Source organism: Nannobrachium achirus, assembly GCF_963921795.1.
Source record: "Nannobrachium achirus genome assembly, chromosome: 16".
In the NCBI taxonomy this organism is placed as follows: Eukaryota; Metazoa; Chordata; class Actinopteri; order Myctophiformes; family Myctophidae; genus Nannobrachium; species Nannobrachium achirus.
In genome coordinates, this window is record NC_137823.1 from 54,937,329 (window position 1) to 54,959,334 (window position 22,006).

Below are 22,006 nucleotides of genomic sequence, written 5' to 3' on the forward strand. Positions count from 1 at the left end.
ATTTTCTCAAAAAACGACAGTGCGTCTTATAGTCCAGTGCGCCTTATATATGGATCATTCATTGACATCGACATTCCCTTTAGCACAGCTCCATCTGTTGGATGCATAACGCAACGGTAGCGTCTATTATGTGCGCCTTATAGTCAGGTGCGCCTTATATATGAAAACAGTTTGAAAATAGACCATTCATTGACAGTGCGCCTTATAGTCAGGTGCGCCTTATAGTCCAGAAAATACTGTAACTCATATTTTAAGATGACCTCTCAAAAGGAGTAGTTCACCCCCAAAATGACTTTTTTTCTATTGATTACTCATGCCATGGAGACTTGAGTTCAATCATATTTTTTCGTATTTGTCACATTCCTAAGACAAAACATATACCGTATTTTCCGGACTATAAGGCGCACTTAAAAGCCTTTAATTTTCTCAAAAAACGACAGTGCGCCTTATAGTCCAGTGCGCCTTATATATGGATAATTCATTGACATTGACATTCCCTTTAGCACAGCTCCATCTGATGGATGCATAACGCAACGGTAGTCTATTATGTGCGCCTTATAGTCAGGTGCACCTTATATATGAAAACAGTTTGAAAATAGACCATTCATTGACAGTGCGCCTTATAGTCAGGTGCGCCTTATAGTCCAGAAAATACTGTATTTGAATACATTTACCCCCATTGATTCCGGATGGGGACCCGAATGCATTTGGGTCCCCATCCGGAATCAATGGGGGTGCATTTATTGAAATCAAATTATTGTCTTAGGAATGCGACAAAAAACTAAAAATATTATTGAACTCAAGTCTCCATTGTATGAGTAATCAATAGAAAAAAAGTCATTTTGGGGGTGAACTACACCTTTAAGGTGACAGTACCCCTTTAGGTGACAGTACCCCTTTAAGTATTTCTTTTTTATTTTATTCTATCTATTAACCCATTTAGGCCTGAACTCATTATGACGCAATGTTTTATGCTTTAACTATTGAAAAATAGCAGATATACAAGCTCACAGCGCGGCACCGAGTGCCGCGCTGCGAGCTTGTAGATCTGCTATTTTTGAAAAATCGTGAAAATTAGAATTTTGACCCGATTCTATAAGTGTCTTTTGAATCCTTCCAAGGTTGTATTTGGCAAAGGACCCCCATCTCAAAATATTTAGTTTCAGGGACCACCCAGAAGCGAAATTTGAGTTACAAAGGTTCGCTTTGAATATACATATATTCCAAAGATTTGCACACATTTTCATGACTTTTTCAAAAATAGCAGATCTACAAGCTCGCAGCGTGGCACTCGGTGCCGCGCTGTGAGCTTGTATATCTGCTATTTTTCACTGGTTAAAGCAGTCAATAATTTTAGGCCTAAATGGGTTAATTAATATTATTGAGAAGCTGTTGTTGGGGTATTTGTCACTGTTACTACAGTGCCTAAGGAGCAGTTAGGGGTTAGAAATGTCTTGCTCAGGGACATGTCGACATGTAGGCTGGGTGGTCTGGGGCGGCGAACCGGCAACTTTCCAACTCCCAGACGGCCTTCTCTACCCACTCGGCTACTGCTGCCCTCTTGACCATCGTCCTTTGAAAGCACATAACTGATCTGTTTGAAGCTGGATTTGATGGATGGCTGCTGACATCATACCAAGATTAATATGAAACCCGTGCCGAGAACCGTGTGAGGTCGAAGTGTTATGGGGTCACGGAGGGGCCGACTTACGTCAAACTGGTCAAGGGCTGAGGTCGGGGCGTTGAGGAAAGCCAGGAAGGAATTCTGGGAATCCTGGTGCTTGACACCTACAGAGACGTAAAGAGCAAAACGGGCGCAGAAGTTTAGGACAAAATGATAGAAAGGTGGATGGACGTGAATTGAAAAATAATTACCAAAGTCTTTTGTTCAGTTAACTTACTGCCAATTAAAAATGCCCTCGAGTGGCATTAGTTCCAGCCCTCTCCATAGACTTCCATGTAATTTGTAGTGCACAGATCATGCACACCCATGCACAGATCATGCACCATGTTTGTGCAGGCTGTTCACAGCTTTCAAACAAAAAAAAAAAGATTGGAAATCCGTTCAGGCATTCTTGAGATAATAACCATTATGTTTTACACTGTTGTGAGCCTGGAGGTCTGCTACCTGAGTTGTATGGGGGTTGTATGGGGGTTAAACATGCAATTTCGCGATTTCTATCATGCCTACTACATTTTTTGGGGTCCAAAAAATCTTTTTGAAAAAAAATTTTTTTTTGAAAAAAAAAATTGTTTTTGTTTTTTTCTAAGTAAAAGTCACCCAAAGTCGCTTGGCAGGGAAGCCCATAGTGAGAAAGTTGCTCTAAAAGTCGCCTGGCACTGTATGAGTTAATGTGTCACAGGACTGAAGCTAGTGGGTAGCAAAACAGATTATAATTTACCAGTGTTGATTTCGTCGACCAAAACTATGGCGAAAAATGTTTGTCGACTGTGTTTTTTTTCACTGATGAAAACGAAATAAAAATGAAATAAAAACTAAGCTGTGATGACCAAAACTAAATATATTGACAATTTCGTCAACAAACAACTAAAACGTTAGGGAGGGACTAGTGGAGAAGAGTCATGTTATGTTTGGTTGCTCTCAGGTGCGACGCGTTGTGAGGTTGTAGATCTGCTATTTTCAGCACGCAAAACAAGCGTAAAATCAGTCATTACGATGGCATCAAGGCCTGCCAAAATACATTTCAGTTGACTAAATCAACTGTAGATTTAGTCGCCTAAAATCGTATGATATTTAGTCGACTGAAATTAGACTAAAACTAAAACTTTTCGGGTGACTAAATGATGACTAAAACTAAATTACATTTCATTCAAAAGACTATGACTAAAACTAAATCAAACTTTGCTGTCAAAAACAACATTGTAATTTACATAAACATTGAAGGTTTGGGCCTGGAATGAAGATTATTATTTGCCAAATCTCGGGCTCAGTGCAAAACAAAGTTTCTTATTTAAAGTCCCAGTTACAATAAAAGCTCGATTTCAGCAGCCGACTTCAGAAGTCCAATTGAGGTTTTCATTCCATAAAAATTGCGCTTACAATCACAGCAGCCACAGAAAAGTGATACTCCACAGCGAGATGACTAAAACCCTGAAAAATGTCTTTGAAGTTTTTTTTTTATCTGGTGTTTGTGGTTTTCTTCTCGCTATTTCAGACCACTGCACGTGAAATTGATTTCTCAGTCAAGTGTGACTGTTTTACAAACCATGATAGAAGCACAGTCTACAGTGGGGATGATCACAAAGGCACAGTTTGTCCTGCATTAGATCTACACCAGAAGCAGTAAACCATTATTTTAGACCATTAAGAACTCAACACATTAAGTGCTTTTATTTTTTGAATTGTCCAAGTGTGGAATGCCCCACTCCAAAGCAAAAAAAAAAAAAAAACATGAAAAAAAAGATTGTGTTTTTTGTGAGATAAAGCTGTTTTTTTGCAGCACAATGAATGGGACTCCATGAGGAATTTACGCGCCGCAATGACGTCATCGGCCAATGCTAACAGATGGGTGAGTCAATATTCACCAGCGGGTCCCTATGGCGGCGCGGTAATGTTATATAGTATAAAAGGTTATATGATATAAATCCCGAACTTCTAATCTACTGCCTGGTTCTGAAATCCCAAATTAGTTCAGGGTAGACAATTAAAAGTGTGTTAACATGCTCTCAAACGACTAGTTGCTATATTGTGTCTTCTAATTTCTAAAGCCCTAATTTCAATCAATAATACAATCATGAAATAAAACTTTATTGATCATTATTTATTGAATGAAAAGTGCCACGGAACACACATTCGCTGTCATAGCTCTTGCACATTTTTCCAGGGTGGTTGTGTTCTCACCTCTACGTAGTCTCATCTCCTCTGTTTCTTTCTTCAACCTGTCGATCTCAGCCAGGAGATCCTGGTTCTTAGTCTCAACTTCCTGCAGTTTACTGGGACACACACAAACACATGCATTCAATGAATATAATACCACCCTAAAAGTATATGAAGACGTTTTTTTGCCCAGTTGCCAATGCCAACAGAGACCCCATATTATAAAAAGAACAACACAATGACACCCATAATTACAAGTTTATTATCAAAGCTTTTGTTCCCATGAAAAAACACCACAAGAGCAGAACACAAATGTGTTTACGGCATGGCTATGCAAGAGGCTAGCCGTCTATGAGAGTGTGGCCAGAGCTAATTTCACAAACCGCTAGACCGATCAGGCAGACCACATACGTTTTGAAATATTTAACATTCATTTTATAACGGAAGTCAATGGGGCTCTGATCGGGCAGATACCTTGCCCAAATTACATTTTTGGTCTTTTTATGCCTTTATTGACAGTACAGTAAGTAGCCAAGAAATGGGGAGAGACACACAGTAAAGGTTTTCGGGATTGGGACTCGAACCCACAACATGCTATCAGGCTGCATTGAGCCTAGGTGCTAGGCCAGGGGTCCAGCTCTACATTACTTTGAAGTAAAGTAACCATATGGGTGCAACTCTGTGAAGACGACATGTAGCATTGATGAAGTAAAGTAGCTGTACACGTACCACTCTGTGGAGATGCTGTTGGCCTTGACTTTGTTGAGTTCATCCGTGATGCTCTGCTTGGCTCTGATCTCAGCGTCCAGGGCCGACTGCAGCTCCAGACGGGCAGACATGTCCAGCTTAGCGAAGCGACGCATCTTCCATGGCATGTCCTGCTGGGAGGAAAGTAGATGTTACTGAATGAAATCAACAGTGATGTCAGTGGTGGAAAGATAACACTCAGAGTGTTAGAGCGTACAAATGTATGGGTCCATGTGGTTCCATTTGTACAATCTTCGCAGTTAAATACTCTTAAGGATTTTACAGGGTAAAGAATCAGAGAAAGATACTAAAAGCAGGGGGTTATTAGTTAACTGGCTCCCATGATTGCATAAAAAGAAAGGAAACCCATAGATGCATGTCTAAATCTGCATTTGCTCCAACTTTGATGCACAACACTCTGGTCTTCTACTGTATCTGTTGCAGGTTTCTCAGGAATTGCAAAATGCTATTGCTAATTAAGGAGAAATTCTTTGTGAGATATCAGAAGATTAGACGCTGAGAGAAAGACGTGTGTGCGTAGAGAGTAGAAGAGTGTGTCTCACCGTGGCCCGTGCTCCCAGACTGGTGTTTCTCAGTCCCTCCAGCTCCTCTGTCATCTTAGTGGCCAGAGCCTGGAGGTAACCTCTAGCGTCCTTCTCATCACTCACCCTGCAACACACACATATGTTTGCATTAATGTTATAATTAATTATAATTGTGTAATTGTCTATTCTTTCCTGTTTCACTCCACTATCAAATAAATGCTTGAAAAAGAAAATAAGAAAACTAAAGCGTTAAAATAAAATAAAAGATAATATGTCTGCAAACTTTATATATTTATAAACTGCCTATCTGTCACCGAGACACAGTGCTGGGTGTTTTCTTCTTTGCTGTGTAGTGTGTGTCTACCATTCGATGTGTCCCAGTTCGTATTGCAAGGGATCACTACTTTCCGCTACGGTTTCCTCCAGTCAAATTATACCGAAACCTTAATCCTAAATATGAAATTTAGGAAATATGACTCCTCTGTATGGTGAAAGACGACAGGACATTTTTCATATCCGTCCTCAGTTGGGGCAAATGACAAAGAGCACACACAGCCTAGCTACACACAGTCAGGTAAACAGCTGTCTCTGAAACAAATTGATATCACTACTACATATCCTGTGCGGGCATTAAGATCCAAACAGACACCTCGTCGCTACAACATTCACACACACACACGCACACACACGCACACGCACGCACGCACGCACGCACACGCACACACACACACACACACACACACAGCGTGTGAAGTTTCTCGGGGCCCAACACTAATCCCAAACAATGAGGCAGAATAAACAGTGTGTGCGATGAAACTTTAAACACAGTAAAATAACAGTAAGGTCTCCTGTGCTACAAACCCACCAGACACTCCAGAGCAGTGCACAAGCTGTGCACACGCATTTTTCGTCCTTTTCACAACATAATACAACAACATTTTATGCAAATACTACTACAAAACTACAAATGTAACCGCTAAGAGACTCTCTAGCCCAGCCTGATTTCATTTCCTGGTTTAATCCTCTTCAGTAACACGCCATGTCCAGCAGAGGGCATCGCGCACCACTGAATTCTCCCTGAAACAGTAGATTCCCTAGTGTTTATGAATGCATGTTTGGAATGCGTGTGAGATCTGTGTGTATCTGTCAGTGCATATCCTACGAGAGCAATATCAGTGTGTGTCAATTTAGCCCGACTGTGGGTATCGTTGCATTTGCATCTAAGTGCATCCTTGTGGGTGCGTATTGTGTGTCTGTGTGGTTGGTATACACGCTATGTGAAGACTGCAGTCCCGTCCGAAGAATGAGAGCTGAACAGCTGGTAAGGTGTCAGCTGGAATAGGAAGAGATCTTAGAGAAGTGTGAGTGAGTGTGTGTGGGTGGGAGTAGTTCTCTGATCTACAGAGGTATGTGGAAATTGCTGCTGTTTTAATGGAATAAGGGAATCCAATACATCGCAAGACCGGGTTGTGCATGCGTGCACGCATGCAGTGTAATGTAGCACGTGTGTGCTTTGAGAGTTTCGAGTTTGAGAAAGTGTGTCTGTCCGTCATGGGATACATGACATAAGTATGTGGTATTCGTTGGAATGTACCCATTTTTTCTCCGGTACACCATTTGCACACAAAGAATTTGAGCACATTCGTTATACCAGTGGTTCCCAAACGTTTTAGCTCAAGATACTTATCTTACTTATCTATCGAGATATTTATCTTTTGAAATAACATTTACAGTATTTTCTGGACTATAAGGCGCACCGGACTATAAGGCGCACTGTCAATGAATGGTCTATTTTCGAACTGTTTTCATATATAAGGTGCACCGGACTATAAGGCGCACATAAGAGACGCTACCATTGTGTTATGCATCCAACAGATGGAGCTGTGCTAAAGGGAATGTCAATGTCAATGAATGATCCATATATAAGGCGCACTGGACTATAAGGCGCACTGTAGTTTTTTGAGAAGATTAAAGGCTTTTAACTCATTTAGTGCCACCCCTTTCACCACTAGAGGGCGCCCAGTGGCCATAGAAAATCCCATAGAGATATGCTGGTATATGCAGAAGCCCTGCAGCCATGACTTGCCTGAACACTTTCCTTTGTGCATGTACAGGAAGAGGATGAAGTTAGCTTGAAGTTAGCTATTGGCTACCAAGCATTTTAGAAGCCTTATTTTCGTCAACTTAGCCATGATTAAACCTTGCACACCTCATGCATGGGAAAAAAACAGAGAAGAATGAGCTCTAAAAAATCCAATGCAATCCTGGATTGCATTGGAGTGGATTTGTGCAGTTTGTTCACAGCTTTCAAACAAAAAAATCCGATTGGAAATCCGTTCAGGCATTCTTGAGATAATCGCCATTATGTTTTACATGTTATGTAAACAAACATGGCTGCCCTGTATGTTAGATGGGGTTGTATGGGGGTGGAACATGCAAAATCATGATTGAAATCATGTTCACTAGATTTGATGGGGTCCAAAAAAAAAAATCAAAAAAAATCTTTTCAAAAAAAAAAAAAAAAATTTTTTTTTTTTTTTAATATCCCGAACTAGTTCGGGATAGGCACTCTGGGATGCGATAATATATCCCGAACTAATTCGGGATAGGCACTCAATGAGTTAAGTGCGCCTTATAGTCCGGAAAATACAGTTATGTATATTTAAATGTAGGAACCAGGGGGAAAAAAATATATATTTACTCAGGAGCCATAAAAATTGGTCCCCAACTGTTTGGGACTGGTAGTGTGTTCTACTGTATATGTATGTACAGTATGTTGTGTACCATTGAATGATCTCGGTGATCTGAGCCTCCCAGTGCGCCACGCTCTCCTTCTTGTCAGCCAGCTCCCTCATCTCGTCCTCCAGCTGTCGGTTGCTGCTGCTCAGCTTCTCAAACATGCTGGTCAGCTGAGGAAACAACAAAAGGCATAGACACATGCACACACATGAATGGACACACAAACAAGTCTAGTATCAGTCGGGAGTCTGAGGTAATGGTGAAGATACTGTATAGCAGTGCTTTCTTTTTTTTAATCGTTTTGCTACTGCTACTTCAGTGTTGATTTCGTCGACTAAAACCATGACGAAAAATGTTTGTCGACTGTGTTTTTTTCACTGACGAAAACGAAATAAAAACGAAATAAAAACCAAGCAGTGATGACCAAAACTAAGACTAAATATATTGGCAATTTCGTCAACAAAATAAAAACTAGACTAAAACGTTAGGGAGGGACTAGTGGAGAAGAGAGTCATGTTATGTTTGGTTGCTCTCAGGTGTTGCGTGCTGAAAATAGCCGATCTACAAGCTCACAATGCGCGTTGTGAGCTTGTAGATCTGCTATTTTCAGCACGCAAAACAAGTGTAAAATCAGTCATTACGATGCCATCAGGGCCTGCCAAAATACATTTCAGTTGACTAAATCAACTGTAGATTTAGTCGCCTAAAATCGTATGATATTTAGTCGACTAAAATTTGACTGAAACTAAAACTTTTCAGGTGACTAAATGATGACTAAAACTAAATGACATTTCCTTCAAAAGACTATGACTAAAACTAAATCAAACTTTGCTGCCAAAAACAACGTTGTGCTACTTGTTGCGTCACACAGCCAACTGAACCTGAGCCTTTATGGCATGATACAGACATGGTATCCAGCAGACTCTGACAAAAATAACAGAATAATAAATAATGCCAAATCATAAATGAATAGAATTCGTCGTAGTAAAAAGAAAATCTGAATTACTTCAGGTGAGCTTTGATTTATCCCTGCAGACATTTTAACGGCCGTGCCGGTGGAAACCGGGCTTTAGGAGATTAAATAAATCACGGCGCTTCTCTTCCCGCCCCCACCATCTTTTTTTCTTTCCTCCTCAGCTATTGTTTTGGTCATTTTTCACTCACTCACTCCCGTTACTTAATGGATCCTGTTTCAGATTTATTCTTACACCTGGTGTTCTAGGGAGCTACGGTATGTGGCGTGCGGTGAAGTTTGTGACATGATGGGGTCACATCTGACTTATGAACTTTGTCATCAGCGCACGAGTCTTATCCTCTCCCCAATCCTTCCTTTCACTTCACACTACACCACCTAATAAAGCCCAGATACCCAGAAATCCTTAGTCCTTGCGTCGGCGCAGTGCAGCAGTTGAAGGCCCTGTGATGTGGAACCCCACACATCTTGTCTTTTTTCCTTGCCTTTTTACTTTCGGTACTGTGGCTACTCTCTGAATCTTTAATAGTGTCTCAACTGGGGAAAGTCAAGCTCAAGGAGGTTGGCCTACACATTCTGCCTCTCATAAACTGACACGAGACATGTAATTACATTTGAATCTAGTTTCAATATTGCTTTGTTTCTCCTGCAAGCCTCATAAGTGGGAACATCACATGCCAAGATGAGATAAGGCCAAAGGCTAACGTATTCCAGTAGTATTCTGCCTATAATTGGTTTATGGGGGTTTAACCCATTTAGAACGGGTACACATTTTGTGTATCATTATTTTATGCTTTAACTATTGAAAAATAGCAGATATACAAGCTCACAGCGCGGCACCGAGTGCCGCGCTGCGAGCTTGTAGATCTGCTATTTTTGAAAAATTGTGAAAATTTGAATTTTGACCTGATTCTATAAGTGTCTTTTGAATCCTTCTAAGATTTTTTTGAAAAACCTATGTTTCTATGTCAGCATTCTGGCCAGCCATCGTCAAAGAAAAGGTCCTTTTTACTTAAATGGAGCTCAGTTAGCCTGTTCTTGAGAGACTACTATGTCAGTGGTTCTCAAACCTTTTCATGTGAAGGACCCCCAAAATGATATTTATTTGTCCACGGACACCCATTCAACATATTTAGTTCCAGGGACCACCCAGAAGCAAAATTTTAGTTACAAACGTTCGCTTTGAAAATACATATATTCAAAGATTTGCACACATTTTCACGATTTTTTCAAAAATAGCAGATCTACAAGCTCACAGCGCGGCACTCGGTGCCGCGCTGTGAGCTTGTATATCTGCTATTTTTCACTGGTTAAAGCATTCAATAATTCTAGGCCTAAATGGGTTTAAGATAGACAGACGTAATGCATCCCGGGTATTTTGGATTTGAAAAACATCAGTGTTGGGTACGCAATAGCGGAATAATAACTCTTCAATAACAATCGTGTGCCATCATTCCACTGGAACTCCTATCCACATGTGTTCTACATTTGACCAGGGACATTGCCTTTTCAACTTTCATACGCAGACCATAAAAATAACAAACACCCTGGCTTTTTATTCCACATGTCAGAATGCCTCCTCTCCTTTCCCGGGACATTATTTGACTTGGGAGCTTCTTGCCTCCAAACTTCCAAGTACCCATTCCCAACTTTCCAAAGTCAATAGAGCGCAATCCAGAGGGCCATTCCATGGAAGTGCGTGGGAGGCTATGGAGTGTTTTTTAACAGAGGATATTGAACAGTGATTACTTTGGCTTCACCAGTACAGAGGGAGGGGGGGGGGGGGGGGTCAGAGGAAGGAATGTGCTGAAAGAATTACCTGGGGTTACTTAGGGTATCGCAGTCTTTTGTGAGTGATAGCTCATTTAAACTCGATGTTGCACAATCCTTTTGACGAGTGTCGCTCCGTTATCTCAGAAAAGCACATTTAATTTGACTCCCCGGCGAAGGCTTATAGCCGAAAGGAGTTTGCTTTTAAATGTCTACTATCACAATTCCATTAAAATAATGGCATTTTAATCCCTATTTTAGGCAAATGTTCTAAATTACTTTCAAATTCTTCTCACAAGACTAGTTGTGGAACGGCTATTTTAGGTATTTGCCGTACAACAAAATATACTGGGCTTCGGTGGTTAGTGCCTTGGAGTTCTTTTGTTATTCTGATGTATATTTGTATCCTTATCCAAACATTTCAAACATACTCAGTCCAAGAAGCGCTCCTCCCCCTTGTCGCACATAGGGTTGTGCGATGAAGAACAAATTAGTTTGAGCGTGTGTGACAGCCATCTCACCTTATCCAGTTCACTGGATAGCTTCTTATTCTCCTCAGTCAGAAGTACTCTCTCCCTCTCATACTTCTGCTTGTACTCCGTCTCAAACTCTTCACGCTCGCTTTGACTGGAAGGAAGAGAACACACGCACGCACGCACACACACACACACACACACACACACACACACACAGACACAGACACAGACACAGACACAGACACACACACACACACACACAGTTTGTGTTACTATACTTCTGGGGACATGAACATTTTATGACTTCAATGTTTTGGTGGCATTTTTAACCTCAACGGTTAAAAAATTAAGATCTACAAGCTCACAATGCAATCAGTTGTCATGGACTTGCGATGACATTCTACACTGTAAATTGTACATTCATTCTTTAAGCCTCAACCTTAGCATTCCAAGCAGAATGCATCCCCCCAGCCTAACGAATAGCAAAAGATAGCCGATCAACAAACTCGTCCGAAACCGTTGTGAACTTGTAGATCTGCGATTTTCGCTCGATGTTCACCTATTATGACATGTCCAGAACAGGGACGCTAGGGTTCATTTGGTTCAGGAAGGGAAAACAACATCATCCATCATCCTAGCTTCTCGGGGGGGCCCTGAGCCTGACCACATTTCAAAGCAGAACTAAGGTGTCGAAAACATTATTCAGCGCAAACATATTAAAGCAGTCGGAATGTGATACCCTGCCTGTTGTTTGTGGATAATAAAAATGAATTAAAACCCATTCAGAACGGGTACACATTATTGTGTATTATTATTTTATGCTTTAACTATTGAAAAATAGCAGATATACAAGCTCACAGCGCGGCACCGAGTGCCGCGCTGCGAGCTTGTAGATCTGCTATTTTTGAAAAATCTTGAACATTTGAATTTTGACCCGATTCTATAAGTGTCTTTTGATTCCTTCTAATGTTCCTATGTCAGCAATCTGGCCAGCCATCGTCAAAGAAAAGGTCCTTTTCACTCAACTGGAGCTCAGTTAGTCTGTTCTTGAGAGACTACTGTGTCAGTGGTGCTCAAACCTTTTCATGTGAAGGACCCCCCAAACTGATATTTATTTGGCTACGGACCCACATCTCAAAATATCTAGTTCCAGGGACCACCCAGAAGCAAAATTTTAGTTACAAACGTTTGCTTTGAAAATACATTTATTCAAAGATTTGCACACATTTTCACAACCTTTTCAAAAATAGCAGATCTACAATATATCTGCTGTTTTTCACTGGTTAAAGCATTCAATAATTCTAGGCCTAAATAGGTTAAAGCAGTCGGAATGTGATACCCTGCCTGTTGTGTGTGGATAATAAAAATGAATTAAGATGACCAGCAAAGGGGTGATCCTGTCAATGCTACTACTAGGCAGTGAAGCTAGGCTTGAGGGTACAATAACAGAGCTCTGAGGGCTCTCCGCCCTCAACAACAACTGTATTAGAAGTTGATCAGGCCCGTGTCCTTGAGAAGCTCCCAGGGGGGGTTCCACCACACCACAACAAAACTAAAGAAGACTTTACTTTTATTTCTGGCCGTTTCATTTCCTAGTCACAGCGGGATGTACTTATAGTGTTTGTGTTGAGAGCGGCTCTTTTAATCCTTTTTTTTACTCTTGTGTCCCGTGTTTTCATTGCCTTACTGACAGTATAATGTTCTGGAACACAGTATTATTCACTGAAGTCCACTCTCAACGTGGAGGAATTAGATGGAGATCTGCACTCAGCAGACAAGATCTTTATGCTGCGGACGAAGGCCAAGCCACCTAGAACAGGGTTTTCTGTATGCGTATCTATGTACAGTAGACAATTTACCCTCCTGGCCCCCAAACTGTGGAATAAACTCCCTGTCGCACTTAGAACTACAGACTCACTCCCTAGCTTCCGCCGTGGACTGAAGACTCACCTCTTCAGACTCCACCAAAACCCATAGCACTACCGTAACACTCATTGACCATACATGAAGCTAGTTAGCATTTTTTAGGTTTTAAAAAGTTTTTTTTTACTGACTAGGTGCATGGTCTATCTACGTTATTGTTTTTCTAGATTGATATTCCTACGCATAGTTATTGTTGTTGATGTACTGACATATTATCTTGCTTATTATATTGATGTGTTACCTGCTTATTGTAAGTCACTTTGGATTAAAAGCGTCTGCTAAATGCCTAAACTGTAAACTGTAAACAGTATGTCACCTTTAAAGTAGACCAATCAAAGATCATGGCATGCCATCACCAAATAGAACCACCTTCAGTTGTGACGTGAAAGTGAAACTCCTACTGTAGTGTTAAAGATCCTTAATTTATTTTTTAGATTGATCTCCTATCCAAGTGTAGTGACTTAGATCCTGGGGGTGGAGGGGAATTAAATAAAAGAAAGGAAGGAAGAATTTTGTGAATAGTGGGAAAGTTGACAGTGGGACTAGCAGAACTACACATTGAGTTACGCAGAGGTCGAGGTCGCGCCATGTCTTGGCCATCTGGCCAGTGATGTATATCGGACCAGTTACCCATATACCGTATGGAGACCCCTGGTACCCATAGGGAGATCCATGTACTGTATATGGACATATGCTGTGAGAGCCCAAACATGCTTACTCAGTTATTCGTTATGTGAAAGTCCTATGATGTCTATGGGATCTGACATCATACCCTTTTATGCCCATACATGGAGATCCCGGTCTGTAGATGTGGCCGATGTGGCCTCCATATGTGGGCATTCCCATATGAAGTCCTGTTAGTTATGGGCTATGGGCTTAATATTGATGACATCAGGGAACTCAATATATGGGCATAAAAGGGTTTCTGTTAGTGTGACATCACAGTGAAGCCAGAGTGTGATGTCAGAGCGGCAAACGTATTCTGTTCAGAGTGGTTCCCCTAACATCACAGTGACATCAGAGCCTGATGTCAGAGCGACAAACCACAGTGTCAGGCGTGACAGACAGACAGAGATACACACATACGGACAAACTGTGACCGATCACATACTACGGTCACAATTATGGACTACGATGAACTATTCAAAAGGGAATTAACATCTGTTGTATTACTGCTTTCTACACAGGGGGTCTTGAGCTATTTTTAAAGTGGTCATAATTACCTCACACATTCATCGCTGCAAAAGAAAAAAATGAAGAAAACAACAGACAAGATCACAAAGTCGTTTCCTTTAAATGGTATATAAATACATTTAAAATCTTGCCAGGGGTGGGGGAGTCTGTGTGAGGCAGGATTAAAGGTCCTGCCCACCACTGTGGAGATTGGGCTTCCAAATCCTCTATAGCAGTCGTTCTCAACCTTTTTTCTGCATGGGCACACTTTTCATGTCCCAAGAATCCATGGGCACACCAACATAATACGGGGGTGTAAATATCGTCACTGTCGGGAAGAAACCTTGTATCTCCAAGTTTCAAATGTGTACGTTTCTTCGCAAATTAAAGCCCTGCTTCATCATACAAGGCTGTCGCAGTGCGAGGCGTTGTGTGCTTGTAGATCGGCTGCTTTCACTAGTTTAAATTATTTTTAAAATGATAAATACAATACTGGCTTTCAAGCAGTTTCAAGGGGCACACTTGACCCTTCTCGGGGGCACACCAAAGGTCCCCAGGCACAGTGGTTGAGAAACACTGCTCTATAGTGCATTCAGCTTGACCGGGTGTTAAAAAATATATATAAATAAATACAATTAAATGAAATACATCATGTACCTCTCGCGGCGTGTCTTCTCCAGCTTGTCTTTGAGCATCAGGATCTCTTTCTGCAGGGCCAGGTGCTGGCCCTCGGCGTCACGCAGCTCTTTGCGCAGGCCCTTCAGCTCGGTGGAGTGCTGGCCCTCCCGTCTGTCCAGCTCCTCCTTGTACAGCAGAGCCTTCTTCTCCAGGTCCCCCCGCAGACGGCCCACCTCCTGGTCTGCAGTGGACGGCGTGGCAGAGCCCATGGGCTTCGACTGGAGGAGGGAGGGGAGACATTTTAGAGAGAGGGGTGAGAAAGAGAGGGTGAGGAAGGAAGAGGCTTTGCAGACAGGCTCGATTTTTCGCACAGAAAAAACTGACTTATTTTTTTAAGAAACCAATGATTCTCTATGACCTCATGCACACCTGCTCCGAATTTACCATTCGGCAAGTGGCTGCGGCAGTGCGTTTTTTCCCCGATCAAACCCAGTTCGATTCATGCGTCTTTTCGCATGTGGTAAAAACTCATTGACTCTTTTCATGAGTCCTTTTCGGATCGGCTGGGCGGAATTCCGCACAGCATTGCACACCAAATCCAGTGCGTTTTAATCAAGCAGCGAACGGAAAAAAAAAACCGCAACGGGCCTGCCCCTTTAGGGCTGTCACGATTACGACATTTTACATGACGATTGATTGTCACTCAAATAATTCCGATTAACGATTTAATTGTGTTTTTGAGGTCGACAATTACATTTCTGTTTGGCTTGTAGGCTTTGAAGTTGCACATGGCAGATATGACACATAACCTAAAAAGACATTACTGAATATTTGACAACTTTATACTTTAAAAAGAACATTGATTCAATGTTACATTACATTTTTCAACATGGAAACGATTATGACAAAATAATTGCGATTATGTCAAATAATTGCGATTATGTCAAATAATTGCGATTAGACGATTATTATGTAATAATTATGTCAACCCTAGTGTGTGTGTATGTGCGCGTTTTACCTTTAATCCTTCCAGCTCCTCTTCTAGCTGTCGGCTGTACTGCTCATTGCGCTCCCTCAGTTTCCTCTCTTTCTGTGCCTCCAATGATTGTTCCTCTGTCTGGGCCTCCATCTGACGGCACGCACACACACACACACACACACACACACAACATTAGAGAACCGTCCTCTATACAGTATATGCCTCTTTTTCACTCACACGCTCAACACAAGTTAACACACCTTCACACGCTTCATTTCACATAATAGCCAAATGAGACCACACAAATACAGACTCACTCGTTCAAATACAACACAAATCTATATTCTGCATGGATGTCTAGAATGAATATTCTTGGCATTTCATGAATATTCACAGACATTCATCAGACACAGACCACCACATGGCGTAACACAGACACAGGGAGGGGAGTGGTGCTACAGTAGCAACTACAGGGGTCTACTCTACCTCCTTCTTGGCCCTCTCGGCCTTTCGCACCTCCAGGCGGAGAGCCTCCACCTTCTGAGTCTGGCTCTCCATCTCCTCCTCCTTATCACGCAGCTGGCGAGCCAGGCGCTGCTTGGCCGACCTGGACGACAACACGTTCACATTGACACCAACGTCATTTATCCCGCATTCAAATGCATTGGTGCTCTTGGCAAAAACACAGCTGGGTGGTGCAAGTAAAAACTAAACTGAGTGCAAAAAGAGAGAACCACAATAATGACAACCCTAAAACTAAAATCACATACCCGTATTTTCCGGACTATAAGGCGCACCGGACTATAAGGCGCACTGTCAATGAATGGTCTATTTTCGAACTTTTTTCATATATAAGGCGCACCGGACTATAAGGCGCACCGGACTATAAGGCGCTACCGTTGCGTTATGCATCCAACAGATGGAACTGTGCTAAAGGGAATGTCAATGTCGATGAATGATCCATATATAATGCGCACTGGACTATAAGGCGCACTGTAGTTTTTTGAGAAAATTAAAGGCTTTTAAGTGCGCCTTATAGTCCGGAAAATACGGGTACATATAGATATAATGTAATACGTTATATTATATAAAAATCGAAAAGGCATGAATGCAATAAACCCCAGAGCTTTCTGAAGAAGAAAAATGTATTACAAATAAATAAACCTGTATTTGTCAAGTGAAAAATGTATCCATGCATGCATGTATTGCATCAATTGCAATCAATCAACTAACCAATCAAACAACCATTAGTTGAACACTGTCGGACAATCAATCAGTTAATCACCCATCAATGAGCCAAACATTCCCGAAAAAAAGTGACTACAAAAAGGGCTCAAAGCCTTGTAACGTCATTCAGAATTAAGTGTTCTGACTCAGCAGGACAGTGGGACGGCAGTACGTGACTGGTGTTTTGTAAGTGTAACAACAGACGATGGTACATGGCTGGTGTTTTGTCAGTGTAACTACAGACGATGGTACATGACTGGTGTTTTGTAAGTGTAACAACAGACGATGGTACATGACTGGTGTTTTGTCAGTGTAACTACAGACGATGGTACATGACTGGTGTTTTGTCAGTGTAACAACAGACGATGGTACATGACTGGTGTTTTGTCAGTGTAACTACAGACGATGGTACATGACTGGTGTTTTGTCAGTGTAACAACAGACGATGGTACATGACTGGTGTTTTGTCAGTGTAACAACAGACGATGGTACATGGGTGGTGTTTTGTAAGTGTAACAACAGACGATGGTACATGACTGGTGTTTTGTCAGTGTAACAACAGACGATGGTACATGGCTGGTGTTTTGTCAGTGTAACTACAGACGATGGTACATGGGTGGTGTTTTGTCAGTGTAACTACAGACGACGGTACATGGGTGGTGTTTTGTCAGTGTAACTACAGACGATGGTACATGACTGGTGTTTTGTCAGTGTAACAACAGACGATGGTACATGACTGGTGTTTTGTCAGTGTAACAACAGACGATGGTACATGACTGGTGTTTTGTCAGTGTAACAACAGACGATGGTACATGGCTGGTGTTTTGTCAGTGTAACTACAGACGATGGCACATGACTGGTGTTTTGTCAGTGTAACTACAGACGACGGTATGGATGCTGGTGCTCCTCAGTGTAACTACTGACGGTGGTACGGTACCTGAGGTCTGTGAGTTTCTCGTTGAGCTCAGAGAACTCCTGCATGGCCAGTTTCCTCTGGCTGTGAGCCTCCTTCAGCTCCTTGGACTGAGACTTCAGCTTCTCACTGGCGTCCAAGATATCCTGGTGAAGATATTGCATTCCATCGTTAAGACAAGGTAGGGCAACTACTGTAACTGCATCTGTATTTATTAACCACTTTCAATCCGGCATGCCCTATTATGGGCATCACATTATAGGCTGCAGAGCACGTAGGTATTTATTTTCACTATTCAATTAGGGTTTTGTATTTGGATAGAAACCAGTGTAGGCTAATCAGTCCATTGACAAAAAACACACATGGTTCTGATTTCGGAAGCAGTTCTTATTGGTTTTCATGTTCACAAGTACTCCGCTCAAGTGCTCCTCTCCGAGGAGGACATACGGTCCTCAACATAGATGGATGTACAAGAACAAACATGCAGTGCTGTACACACCCAGAGCCCCAGTGTTACCTTGTGCAGGTCGTCCCTCTCCTGCGAGAGGCTTTTCATCTGTTTCTCCAGAGTCCTGATGTGTTTGGACGAGTCCTCCAGGTCCCTGCGCGCCGACGACACGTCCTCCAACTGCTTCTCTAACTGACCCGAGTCTGACACACAAACACACACATGATGAATACCAGCGGTTCTCAAATATGTTTGACTCGGGTCAACCCTGTGAATAACGTTTTCATCCACAGCACCCCTGAATTACATTGTTACTTTACAGCACCTTTTGTCATGTTAACGGCACGTAAATCTGTCCCACAAAGATACAGGATGTCAGGAGTAAAACTGGAGGGAATATTTGTTTCCATTAGGACAGACAAAAATAGCAGATCTACAAGCTGAGCTTACAGTACCTTGGTGTACTGTAGGCTGTAAAAGAACACACCAAGTACAGTTTAACTCACTAACATTTTACTAAGTATAGACTCAGGGTCTAAGTGGTTAAACTGAAGTGACGTTGATAAACGAGGTGGGAAATTGTTAGACTTGAGGCAAGTCCAGCGGTTCCTCGGAATACTTTGATTCCGAGGAACCCCTGGACTTGCCTCAAGTCCAACAATTTCCCACCTCATGTCTTCAACAATGATCACATTAATCAGGACATTTCTAAAAGTTACAATGAAACGTAACCACTTTTGACCTGGCTTACCCGTTTTGGGCATTTCAGGCAAATAAAAAATCTTCAAAATTCTTTGAATAGGATGTAATGGTTTAATGCAGGGGTCTTCAATGTTTTCAGGCCAAGGACCCCTTAGTTGAGAGAGAGACAAATCGGGGACCCCCACAACCTTTTCATAGATTCCATATAGTTTCATCGTTTGACAGCACAATCATCAGTGTATTTTGGATTCATGTCAATTTGTGTTTTCAGATATTTAACCACTTGATCTGTCAATACTTAATAAACTTGACGTTTCATTCTGTACTTAGTCTGCTCTTTTCCCCCTCTCTTTGCCAAAAATAGCCGATCTACAAGCTCACAACAAACTCGCAGCGTGAGGCGTTGTGAGCTTGTAGATCTGCTATTTTTGGCTAAAGTTCTCAGAATACGGATGCTAGGGTTCAAGTGGTTAATATAAAAAAGGAGAAAAAAAGTTTCTATTACTCAAAGATTTGGAGGACCCCTTGTAGTAACTCTGGGGACCCCCTAGGGGTCCCGGACCCCCTGTTGAAGACCCCTGGTTTAATGGCCTTTGATTTATTTCAATTTCCAGTTTGCTTCCACACGTTTCTCCTGGTCCATCTTGGATTAGTTAACATTGCATCATTCATATTAAAATGATTCCAAGGGAAAAGCATTCTGTTCAAATCCTACAAATGGTATCTTCATGCTACTGGCTCTTCACATTCAGAACAAATACTGACCCGTAGGACAACCCTCTGGGGTTGTACATTTACATGTCTGGCTGGCTATCAGTGTAACTGTCATGTATGAACTTTGTAAACCTAGAGTTTTAGATTTACACGCCGTGATTCGTGGTTTCATGGTCCTTGGGCCAATGACACCCACTCACACTATCTCAGTGGCGCGTATCTGAAGCAAACATTTATTAAAATAAGACAGACAGACAGACAGACAGACAGACAGACCGACCTTTTTTGCAATATGCAAGGTTCTCATCATACTCTAGCAATTCCAAGCAGTTTTGTGCATATAATCATCCAATAATGTATTTCACATTCTGACAGATTTCCTGCTGTTTCACTTGATCATATGACTGTATGATCAAGCTATTTGGCCTTACGTTATGTGTACTTATCAGGGTGAAGTGAGGTCTATTTTATATTACTTGTGACTTGGATTCTTCATGTGGTATTTAGTATCCAGTGGCTTGTGGATTCTAAAATTGCAAAACTGGAGCCAGGTCTATTTTACTATTACTACTATATTACTATTTTATATTACTTGTGACTTGGATTCTTCATGTGGCATTCAGTATCCAGTGGCTTGTGGATTCTAAAATTGCAAAACTGGAGCCACAAGCCACTGGAGTCGTTTGGCTTAACCACTTACAGGTAGACTTTTACTAATCCCACTGGGGAAATTCCATTTTGACTTTACCCAGCTGATTGCTGCTCAGATGGTATGTCAAAGTTTAAGTATTATATCTTGCTCAGATACATTGGACTATATTGTATAAGGGGCTGACCGCAGCACAACCAGGTGATGTTCCATGTGGCTTCTCAACCCACTAAGCTACAGCCACCCGAGAAAGCCCTACATGTACATAGTTGGACAACAAAAAAAGTGGTCGTTTTGACAACTTTCGCCCTGAGCCCTGGGCGCTACCCAACAGAGCTGTGTAAGTGCAGAAAGGTTAGGTACTGACCAGCGATCTGTTTCTTAAGGATGTCGATCTCACTCTTCAGACTCCTGATCTCCCCCTCCTTGTTGATGCCCAGAGGAGCCTCTCCCGACGGGTGCTGTAGTGCCTGCACCGCCTGGGTCGACTCTGTAATTAGACTTCTATTTAATACATTCTTTGCATCGTGGCTGAGAGCTGTGCGGCACTCGGAAACGTGGGCACTCGGGGCAGGAGACGCTCTGTTTGGTACACCTCAGTGTTCATTTATCAATTGGCAGTCATATAGACCCTTTACAGGTTCATCATTTGGTTGCATAAAAAAAGTAAAATCCTGCATAGATAGGATGTGATTGTACTGTAGTAGACAGTATTGCATACTGTGCCAGTGTAGTCACACTTAACCTCACCTTGTAGTTTGCGGCAGAGCTCTGTTTTCTCCTGCTCCAGGCGGCGGATGCGTCTCTCGTAGGCCTCGGTGGCCAGGCTGTCCTCCAGGCTGCGTTGGACACCTGAGTCCATGTCCTCCCGTGGCCCCTGGCCCTGCTCTGCACACAGCTCCCGCAGGCAGCCCCGGTCCGACAGGGTGCTGAGGAGAGGAGGACATGGTTATACACTGTCAACCAGGCAGCCCCGGTCCGACAGGGTGCTGAGGAGAGGAGGACATGGTTATACACTGTCAACCAGGCAGCCCCGGTCCGACAGGGTGCTGAGGAGAGGAGGACATGGTTATACACTGTCAACCAGGCAGCCCCGGTCCAACAGGGTGCTGAGGAGAGGAGGACATGGTTATACACTGTCAACCAGGCAGCCCCGGTCCGACAGGGTGCTGAGGAGAGGAGGACATGGTTATACACTGTCAACCAGGCAGCCCCGGTCCGACAGGGTGCTGAGGAGAGGAGGACATGGTTATACACTGTCAACCAGGCTTCTGGGGCAACATTTTGGGGTCCCAGGCAAATGCCATTTGCAAACCCGGAACTTTCACATTGTAAACGCTTTTTGTACTTTAACCCATTTTAGGCCTGAACACATTATGACGCAATATTTTATGCTTTAACTATTGAAAAATAGCAGATATACAAGCTCACAGCGCGGCACCGAGTGCCGCGCTGCGAGCTTGTAGATCTGCTATTTTTGAAAAAGTCATGAAAATGTGTGCAAATCTTTGAATATATGTATTTTTCAAAGCGAACGTTTGTAACTCAAATTTTGCTTCTGGGTGGTCCCTG

The 22,006-nt window shown here is 42.3% G+C and overlaps 1 protein-coding gene across 2 annotated transcripts in view; it reads right to left on the minus strand.

The window, feature by feature from the left end:
- The window catches only part of cdc42bpab (CDC42 binding protein kinase alpha (DMPK-like) b), a 151,528-nt gene that overhangs the window by 41,678 nt on the left and 87,844 nt on the right, over positions 1 to 22,006 (minus strand). The window contains exons 11-23 of one of the 2 annotated variants that reach the window (XM_080744008.1): positions 21,185 to 21,363; positions 20,802 to 20,924; positions 18,439 to 18,572; positions 17,946 to 18,067; positions 16,268 to 16,388; positions 15,821 to 15,931; positions 14,842 to 15,080; positions 11,134 to 11,239; positions 7,915 to 8,039; positions 5,149 to 5,254; positions 4,568 to 4,716; positions 3,863 to 3,954; positions 1,712 to 1,788 (exon numbers count right to left, since the gene is read on the minus strand). In XM_080744008.1, coding sequence (XP_080600134.1) covers positions 1,712 to 1,788; positions 3,863 to 3,954; positions 4,568 to 4,716; positions 5,149 to 5,254; positions 7,915 to 8,039; positions 11,134 to 11,239; positions 14,842 to 15,080; positions 15,821 to 15,931; positions 16,268 to 16,388; positions 17,946 to 18,067; positions 18,439 to 18,572; positions 20,802 to 20,924; positions 21,185 to 21,363 — 1,684 coding nt within the window. Of the gene's footprint in view, positions 1 to 1,711; positions 1,789 to 3,862; positions 3,955 to 4,567; positions 4,720 to 5,148; positions 5,255 to 7,914; positions 8,040 to 11,133; positions 11,240 to 14,841; positions 15,081 to 15,820; positions 15,932 to 16,267; positions 16,389 to 17,945; positions 18,068 to 18,438; positions 18,573 to 20,801; positions 20,925 to 21,184; positions 21,364 to 22,006 lie in introns of both variants that reach the window. The other variant, XM_080744007.1, reaches the window with a different exon arrangement.